Here is a 10,000-nt window from a genome sequence, read left to right on the forward strand (position 1 = left end):
GTGGACAGGTATGATGAACCCAGACAACCCCATGAGAACCAGATGGAGGACACTGGTGACATGAACATGTAGTGCAGGTGTGAAAGAGGATAAAATAAAGTTAAATAAAGTTATTGTTAATGTGTGTGTGTGTGTGTGTGTGTGTGTGTGTGTGTGTGTGTGTGTGTGTGTGTGTGTGTGTGTGTGTGTGTGAGAAGTTCTTTCTCAGATTCACAGCTGCTTTCTTCCAAAGTGACTGATGCAATAAAGTGCAATAACAATAAAATGAGAAAGTTGTCATTATGAGACACGTCCTCTCAGGCTCTGTCTCCGTCTGCAGAAGACTAAAAGCTCCTGTAGAAACTTTGTCTTGAAAGAAACAGAAACATGTAACAGAGCCTCTGAGGAGACTTTGCGAAATCAACATGTACAGTATGTGCTAATAAGCTTGTCATTAATACAGCATGCTGTCAGAGTGTGTATTCTGTAATTACCCACAATTCCACTGGTCACACACACACACACACACACACACACACACACACACACACACACACACACACACACACACACACACACACACACACACACACACACACACTGGTTATCAAAAAAACATCATGTTTTAGGGAACTACGGAGATGAAATAAAAGCCGTTTATCTGTAGATCTGTTCTTGATGATTCTACAGAGACAACGACGACACGTCTGATCTGTGGCCAATCAAACGCTCTCTAATTCTTTCCCCAATTTAATTTGTGGATTTACAAATTTCACAAAAATGACAAAATGTGGAAGTGTTGGGGGGCAAATACTTATGCACCACACTGTGAGAGTAAATGAGCTGTGAGTGTGTGATGTGGGTTAGAAGGGTTTGTGAGCAGGAAAGACAACAGACAGCAAAACAAAACAAAAAAAAAGAGAGGAGACGAAGCGAAGAAGAGAGAAAGACAAGTTTATTGAGTCTGAAATACAGAAGCAAGATAAAGTACTGAGGGGTGAGACAGATAAAGAGACAGACAGATAAAGAGACAGACAGATAAAGAGACAGACAGACAGACAGATAAAGAGACAGACAGACAGACAGATAAAGAGACAGACAGATAAAAAGACAGACAGACAGACAGACAGACAGACAGAGATAGACAGACAAACAGACAGATAAAAAGACAGACAGACAGACAGACAGACAGATAAAGAGATAGACGGACAGACAGACAGATAAAGAGACAGACAGATGAAAAGACAGACAGACAGATAAAGAGACAGACAGACAGACAGACAGATAAAAAGACAGACAGACAGATAAAGAGACAGACAGATAAAAAGACAGACAGACAGACAGACAGATAAAGAGACAGACAGTAGAGTTTTAGCCTGTCTCATTCTGAGCGCTCTGATTGGTCGGTTCCTCTTCCTCATTCAGAGCAGGAAGTTGATTAGTGTCACATGTCTGCACTTGCTCAGAGACAGTACGAATCACTGAAGGGTCAAACACACACACACACACACACACACACACACACACACACACACACACACACACACACACACACACACACACACACACACACACACACACAGATAGAGAGGGAAACTCAGAAAACTCAGAAGAACAGAAAACAAAAGGATTCAGTGTGATGAAAATACAGTAAAGTGTAAACAGTGACTGTAAAGAGCTACAGTAGCAGAAGCAGTTCCTGTGTGTGTGTGTGTGTGTGTGTGTGTGTGTGTGTGTGTGTGTGTGTGTGTGTGTGTGTGTGTGTGTGTGTGTGTGTGTGTTCATGTGTGTGTTCATGTGTGTGTGTGTTCATGTGTGTGTGTGTGTTCATGTGTGTGTGTGTGTTTTTACCTCCTGGTATCTCAGTGAGTTCATTGAGAGGAGGAACCGTCTCCAGTGTGTTAGCATAGGTCTTAGCCGCTTGTCTCTGAGCGTGACGAGCCTCGATCTCCTTCTTGGTGCGAGGAACTCGACATTTAAAAATGCAGCACAGCGTAATGACTGAAAAACACACACCACACGGACGAGACTGACACTGGGCTGTAAAATCAACACTTATTATATTCACATTCATATTCAAATAACACTGTAAACCACCTCCATAAATCATCTCCTTCATCACCTGTCACTCGCTTTACTCACATTAAACACATTTATTCTCCTTAAACTCTACATTACATTCAGCTTCAACTACAAGGGCTGTGATTAATCCATCAATTAATCCATCAATTAATCCATCAATTAATCCATCAATTAATCCATCAATTAATCCATCAATTAATCCATCAGTGTTTAAATAAAGAAGGAAGACATTTGAAACTTAAAAAAAAAAACATTAAGGAACATTAAGGCATTAAGAAGGATATATACAGTAAGATAGGAACCCATAAAAAAGAAGAAAGAAGAATGAGTAAAAATTACTTCAAAGAAAGAAAGAAAGAAAGAAAGAAAGAAAGAAAGAAAGAAAGAAAGAAAGAAAGAAAGAAAGAAAGAAAGAGATGCTGTGACATACAGAAGAGTTTTGTGGTCTCGGCTGGTTGATGTCCATTGTCACGCCCTTTCGTTTAGCCCTCACCCATCTGGACAATAAAGACACTTATGTACGAAAGCTGTTCATAGACTTTAGTTCATCATTCAATACAATCATCCCTCAGCACCTGCTGGGACTGAACACCTCCATCTGCAACTGGATCCCGGACTTCCTGCCTGGGAGACCTCAGTCAGTCCGGATCAGGAACAGCATCACCAACCGCACCACCACCACCACACTGAGCAGTGGAGCCCCTCAGGGCTGCGTACTCAGTCCACTGCTGACTCACGACCATATTATCAAGTTCACCAATAACACCACCGTGGTGGGTCTCATCAGCAAGACGACGAGTCAGTATACAGGGAAGAGATGCAGCAGCTTATACCTGGTGTAGAACCAACAACCTGCCTCTGAATGTTGATAAAACCAAAGAGATGGTTGTTGACTTCAGAAGAGCACAGAGTGACCACTGTCCACTGAACATCGCTGGATCATCTGTAGAGATCGTCAAGAGCAACAAATTTCTTGGTGTTCATGTAGCAGAGAACTTCACCTGGTCACTCAACACCAGCTCCATCACCAAGAAAGCAAAGCAGCATCTCTACTTCCTACGAAGGCTGAGAAAGGCACATCTCCCCCCTCCCCCCATCCTGACTACTTTTTACAGAGGGACCATTGAGAGCATCCTGAGCAGCTGCATCACTGTCTTGTTTGGGAACTGCACCATGTCTGATCACAAGACCCTGCAGCGGATAGTGAGGACATCTGAGAAGATCATTGGGGTCTCTCTTCCCCCTATCATGGACACTTACACCACACGCTGCATCTACAAAGCTAACAGCATTGTGGACCTCACACACAACCCTCACACACACACTCTTCACCTCACACACAACCCTCACACACACACACTCTTCACCTCACACACAACCCTCACACACACACTCTTCACCTCACACACAACCCTCACACACACTCTTCACCTCACACAACCCTCACACACACTCTTCACCTCACACAACCCTCACACACACTCTTCACCTCACACAACCCTCACACACACTCTTCACCCTCCTGCCATCTGGTATCGTAGCATTAGGGCCTCATGATCAGATTGTGTAAGTTTCTTTCCACAAGCCATCAGAATACATACACACACACACACACACACACACACACACACACACACACACACACACACACACACACACACACACACACACACATTTAACTGTATGGACTGCACTGACCTACATAGAACAACCACGGAGCTCCGTGATGTACAGATAGGTCTGTGTTGTTCTATGTAGCTCTGTGTTTGTTCTATGTAGCTCCGTGGTTGTTCTATGTAGCTCTGTGCTGTTCTATGTAGCTCTGTCTTGTTCTATGTAGCTCTGTGGTTGTTCTATGTAGCTCTGTGGTTGTTCTATGTAGCTCTGTCTTGTTCTATGTAGCTATGTGTTTGTTCTATGTACCTCTGTGGTTGCTCTATGTAGCTCCGTGGTTGTTCTATGTAGCTCTGTCTTGTTCTATGTAGCTATGTGTTTGTTCTATGTACCTCTGTGGTTGCTCTATGTAGCTCCGTGGTTGTTCTATGTAGCTCTGTCTTGTTCTATGTAGCTATGTGTTTGTTCTATGTAGCTCTGTGTAGTTCTTTGTTTGTGTTTGTTCTATGTACCTCTGTGGTTGCTCTATGTAGCTCCGTGGTTGTTCTATGTAGCTCTGTCTTGTTCTATGTAGCTATGTGTTTGTTCTATGTAGCTCTGTGTAGTTCTTTGTTTGTGTTTGTTCTATGTAGCTCTGTGTTGTTCTATGTAGCTCTGTGTTGTTCTATGTAGCTCTGTGTTGTTGTATGTAGCACTGTGTTTGTTCTATGTAGCTCCGTGGTTGTTTTATGTAGCTCCGTGGTTGTTCTGTGAAGCTCTATGGTCCTGGAGGAATATTGTTTCATTTGAAATGACAATACAAGCTTATTGACTTGATGTCTGGTGTTAGACAGTAACAGGATCTAATGTGGTCATGGAGAATGAAAAGTGAGCTCATTATTTGCTTGGGAGTTTTGGTCTGTAATCAGACCTCAGCTCTGTCAAGTCAGTGGAGAATCAGATTGGTGGAACGGGATGGTGGAAGTGTCTCAGCAGGATGTGTGTGGAGGAGTGTGACGTATGAGTGGAGACATGTCTCAGTCTCACACTGTGAACCCTACACTTACGTTGAGATCAGACGAACCACAGCTCGTGCTGCCAGCAGCACCATCTAATCAGGCCACATACAATAGGATCGATGCGGTAACTACGGTGATGAGCCTGTCTCATCTGGGCTACAAGATCAAAGACTCATCAGAGGAACATCAGTGGACGTCATTACACCTATAAAACAACAGGTCCTGAACCTGAGGACTCCGGAACATTCTCAACAATGATCATGACTCAGTCCAACTACAGTCAGTCCAATCATTATTCTTTACAGTCAAACCATTAGATCACTATACCGCCGTTTCCATGGTTAACTATTAGAGCACAGTATAGTTAGATAAACATTATCAAATGTTTCTCTCTCTGTGTGTGTGTGTGTGTGTGTGTGTGTGTGTGTGTGTGTGTGTGTGTGTGTGTGTGTGTGTGTGTACTGTGTGTATTGTGTGTATTTTACATCATGTTAATAATTTTTTTTTTTTATATTTGCACTTTATAATTTCTTTGTTCCACATGTTGGTCAACCATTATGTGTTAAATTGCACTAAATAAATAACTTTTAAACATTTACTTAAAAACATCTAAAGGCTTAACGCTAACATTAGCTAAGCTTGGGAATATTACAGCATAAACATTGCAAATAATGCAAATGATAATAAGGTCCACATTTATATTTAATTATTTATTTATTTGGGGCAGACACTGAAAGTTAACACCTTAGTGATTAACTGGGTTGGAATGGAACCCGGTCACGGCAGTGAGAGTGCAGGAACCTGCAGAGACCTCCATATGCATGCTTATGAAAATGCTCATAAGCTCCACCCCTTACTGAGCCAGAGACCCCATTCAAGAACATCAGGGTAAAAATGTTCTTTTAATAAAAATACCGTAATAAAACAATAACAAATATGATTTCTGTTGGTCTTATTTATGTAAATACACTTACTGATGACCAGGATAAACATGGAGAAAATCCCCACAACCTGCCAGAGACGAAGTCCCCAAAACACAACCGTCTCCGAGGTGATGGGGTCCGGCTTCGGTGGGGGGTCTGTGGGCAAGAGCTGAAAGAGAGAGAGAGAGAGAGAGAGAGAGAGAGAGAGAGAGAGAGAGAGAGAGAGAGAGAGAGAGAGAGAGAGTAGTTAGTAAGTCAGTTAGTAAGTCACCAGTCAGTGAGACAGTTACTAAGTCACCAGTCAGTGAGACAGTTACTAAGTCACCAGTCAGTGACACAGTTACTAAGTCACCAGTCAGTGAGACAGTTACTAAGTCACCAGTCAGTGAGACAGTTACTAAGTCACCAGTCAGTGACACAGTTACTAAGTCACCAGTCAGTGACACAGTTACTAAGTCACCAGTCAGTGACACAGTTACTAAGTCACCAGTCAGTGAGACAGTTATAAGTCAGCAGTCAGTGAGACAGTTACTAAGTCACCAGTCAGTGAGACAGTTATAAGTCACCAGTCAGTGAGACAGTTATAAGTCACCAGTCAGTGTGACAGTTACTAAGCCACCAGTCAGTGAGACAGTTATAAGTCACCAGTCAGTGAGACAGTTACTAAGTCACCAGTCAGTGAGACAGTTACTAAGTCACCAGTCAGTGAGACAGTTACTAAGTCACCAGTCAGTGAGACAGTTATAAGTCACCAGTCAGTGAGACAGTTATAAGTCACCAGTCAGTGAGACAGTTATAAGTCACCAGTCAGTGAGACAGTTATAAGTCACCAGTCAGTGAGACAGTTATAAGTCACCAGTCAGTGAGACAGTTACTAAGTCACCAGTCAGTGAGACAGTTACTAAGTCACCAGTCAGTGACACAGTTACTAAGTCACCAGTCAGTGACACAGTTACTAAGTCACCAGTCAGTGAGACAGTTATAAGTCAGCAGTCAGTGAGACAGTTACTAAGTCACCAGTCAGTGAGACAGTTATAAGTCACCAGTCAGTGAGACAGTTATAAGTCACCAGTCAGTGTGACAGTTACTAAGCCACCAGTCAGTGAGACAGTTATAAGTCACCAGTCAGTGAGACAGTTACTAAGTCACCAGTCAGTGAGACAGTTACTAAGTCACCAGTCAGTGAGACAGTTACTAAGTCACCAGTCAGTGAGACAGTTACTAAGTCACCAGTCAGTGAGACAGTTATAAGTCACCAGTCAGTGAGACAGTTATAAGTCACCAGTCAGTGAGACAGTTATAAGTCACCAGTCAGTGAGACAGTTACTAAGTCACCAGTCAGTGACACAGTTACTAAGTCACCAGTCAGTGAGACAGTTATAAGTCACCAGTCAGTGAGACAGTTATAAGTCACCAGTCAGTGAGACAGTTATAAGTCACCAGTCAGTGAGACAGTTACTAAGTCACCAGTCAGTGACACAGTTACTAAGTCACCAGTCAGTGAGACAGTTACTAAGTCACCAGTCAGTGAGACAGTTATAAGTCACCAGTCAGTGTGACAGTTACTAAGTCACCAGTCAGTGAGACAGTTACTAAGTCACCAGTCAGTGAGACAGTTACTAAGCCACCAGTCAGTGAGACAGTTATAAGTCACCAGTCAGTGAGACAGTTACTAAGTCACCAGTCAGTGACACAGTTACTAAGTCACCAGTCAGTGACACAGTTACTAAGTCACCAGTCAGTGAGACAGTTATAAGTCACCAGTCAGTGAGACAGTTACTAAGTCACCAGTCAGTGAGACAGTTACTAAGCCACCAGTCAGTGAGACAGTTATAAGTCACCAGTCAGTGAGACAGTTACTAAGTCACCAGTCAGTGAGACAGTTACTAAGTCACCAGTCAGTGAGACAGTTACTAAGTCACCAGTCAGTGAGACAGTTACTAAGTCACCAGTCAGTGAGACAGTTACTAAGTCACCAGTCAGTGAGACAGTTACTAAGTCACCAGTCAGTGAGACAGTTACTAAGCCACCAGTCAGTGAGACAGTTATAAGTCACCAGTCAGTGAGACAGTTACTAAGTCACCAGTCAGTGACACAGTTACTAAGTCACCAGTCAGTGACACAGTTACTAAGTCACCAGTCAGTGAGACAGTTATAAGTCACCAGTCAGTGAGACAGTTACTAAGTCACCAGTCAGTGAGACAGTTACTAAGCCACCAGTCAGTGAGACAGTTATAAGTCACCAGTCAGTGAGACAGTTACTAAGTCACCAGTCAGTGAGACAGTTACTAAGCCACCAGTCAGTGAGACAGTTATAAGTCACCAGTCAGTGAGACAGTATGAGCTGTATGGTCATTACACTGAGACAATAAGCCCAGAAAAGGACTGAGCCTCTAAAATAAATACACCATGATTTCAAGGTTGATGAAGATAAAGGACATTTGTTTAGTTTTCTGTATTAAATTCATTAATCTGGTTAACATGAAGCATGTTGTGAAAAGCCTGAGAAGGTTCATCTAAAAACAGGACATTTCTCAGCACCGGCATCAAACAGTCCTCAGAGTGACTTAGGGAAATCTTCGTTCCCACTGTTTCATCACGACGGGACTCATGAGCCACTGTCTTTCCTGTGTCCTGTCTCAGCTCTGTGTTTAAATGTCAGGTGAAATCTCACAGGAGATGTGAGGATCCACGTGCAGGAGATTTATTTAAACAGCCCAGGGTCAAAAACAAATATCCACAACATTCCCAGACCAAAGGGCAAGAGACCAAAGATCATCTGTCAAAGCAGAGGCAGGAGTCAACCATGCTGAGGCAAAAACGATATGACGGGTACTAACTCCAAATCCAAATCCAAGATGGCTCCTGAGACCAGCTGCCTTAATTACTTCTCTGACCATGAATAAAATTTGAATTTGATATACAGGGTCAAAGAGATTTGGCAGGGAATGTAGTGAAGATAGCCAAGATAGTGAAGGAAGTGGAAGAAATGGAGGTAGTAGAGGAAGTGGGGGCAATAAAGGTGGTGAAGGTATTAGAGGTAGTAGAAAAAGTGGAGACAGTAGAACTAGTGAATATTGTATAGGTAGTAAAGAGTGTGGAGGTAGTAAAGGAAGTGTAGGCAATAAAGGAGGTGAAGGCAGTGGGGGGTAGTAGAGGTCCTGAACAAAAAGGAGGTAGCAGGGTAGTAAAGGCAGTGGAGGCAGTGGAGCCACACCTGCCAAAGTCAGCAGGTAGTTGAATGAAGAACATCCAGTGGAGGTTTGTATCAGTAGGTCAGGCTCTGATTACTGAATCCTGCTGACTTCAGCACTGACTCATGTGGGTCTTCATTATTTTTTGTTCTTTGAAGCTCTAGAGAAGGACAGAGTAAGCTTTGTCTTCAGGCAGAAGCAGTCAATGGAGTCTGTCTGCACAATTAAACTGGTATAAACATTCACTTCCTGTCACTTTTAAGTACCTCATGTAAGTTAGCATGAATTAAAAACAGATTCAGTTTGTTGACCCAAAGGTTTTTCACAACACACACTAGTAGAGAGTGAACACACACCAGTAGAGCGTGAACACACACTAGTAGAGCGTGAACACACACCAGTAGAGCGTGAACACACACTAGTAGAGCGTGAACACACACCGGTAGAGCGTGAACACACACTAGTAGAGCGTGAACAAACACCGGTAGAGCGTGAACACACACTAGTAGAGCGTGAACACACACTAGTAGAGCGTGAACACACACTAGTAGAGCGTGAACACACACTAGTAGAGCGTGAACACACACCAGTAGAGCGTGAACACACACTAGTAGAGCGTGAACACACACTAGTAGAGCGTGAACACACACCAGTAGAGAGTGAACACACACTAGTAGAGCGTGAACACACACTAGTAGAGCGTGAACACACACCAGTAGAGCGTGAACACACACTAGTAGAGCGTGAACACACACTAGTAGAGCGTGAACACACACTAGTAGAGCGTGAACACACACTAGTAGAGCGTGAACACACCGGTAGAGCGTGAACACACACCGGTAGAGCGTGAACACACACCGGTAGAGCGTGAACACACACTAGTAGAGCGTGAACACACACTAGTAGAGCGTGAACACACACTAGTAGAGCGTGAACACACACTAGTAGAGCATGAACACACACTAGTAGAGCGTGAACACACACTAGTAGAGCGTGAACACACACCAGTAGAGCGTGAACACACACCAGTAGAGCGTGAACACACACTAGTAGAGCGTGAACACACACTAGTAGAGCGTAAAAACACACTAGTAGAGCGTGAACACACACCAGTAGAGCGTGAACACACACTAGTAGAGCGTGAACACACACTAGTAGAGCGTGAACACACACCAGTAGAGCGTGAACACACACCAGTAGAGCGTGAACA

At 43.4% G+C, this 10,000-nt stretch overlaps 1 protein-coding gene across 1 annotated transcript in view; it reads right to left on the bottom strand.

Annotated features, from left to right (window-relative positions):
• Positions 1–1,229: 1,229 nt before the first annotated feature.
• LOC125141396 (transmembrane inner ear expressed protein-like) overlaps positions 1,230–10,000 on the bottom strand; it is a 12,847-nt gene continuing 4,076 nt past the window's right edge. Inside the window, exons 2-4 of the mRNA XM_047814714.1 lie at positions 5,648–5,765; positions 1,831–1,980; positions 1,230–1,460 (exon numbers count right to left, since the gene is read on the bottom strand). Of these exons, the coding sequence (XP_047670670.1) occupies positions 1,351–1,460; positions 1,831–1,980; positions 5,648–5,765 (378 nt within the window). The 3' untranslated portion in view covers positions 1,230–1,350. The remainder of the gene's footprint in view (positions 1,461–1,830; positions 1,981–5,647; positions 5,766–10,000) is intronic.

The sequence above is a fragment of the Tachysurus fulvidraco genome, chromosome 1, assembly GCF_022655615.1.
Source record: "Tachysurus fulvidraco isolate hzauxx_2018 chromosome 1, HZAU_PFXX_2.0, whole genome shotgun sequence".
Taxonomy (NCBI): Eukaryota; Metazoa; Chordata; class Actinopteri; order Siluriformes; family Bagridae; genus Tachysurus; species Tachysurus fulvidraco.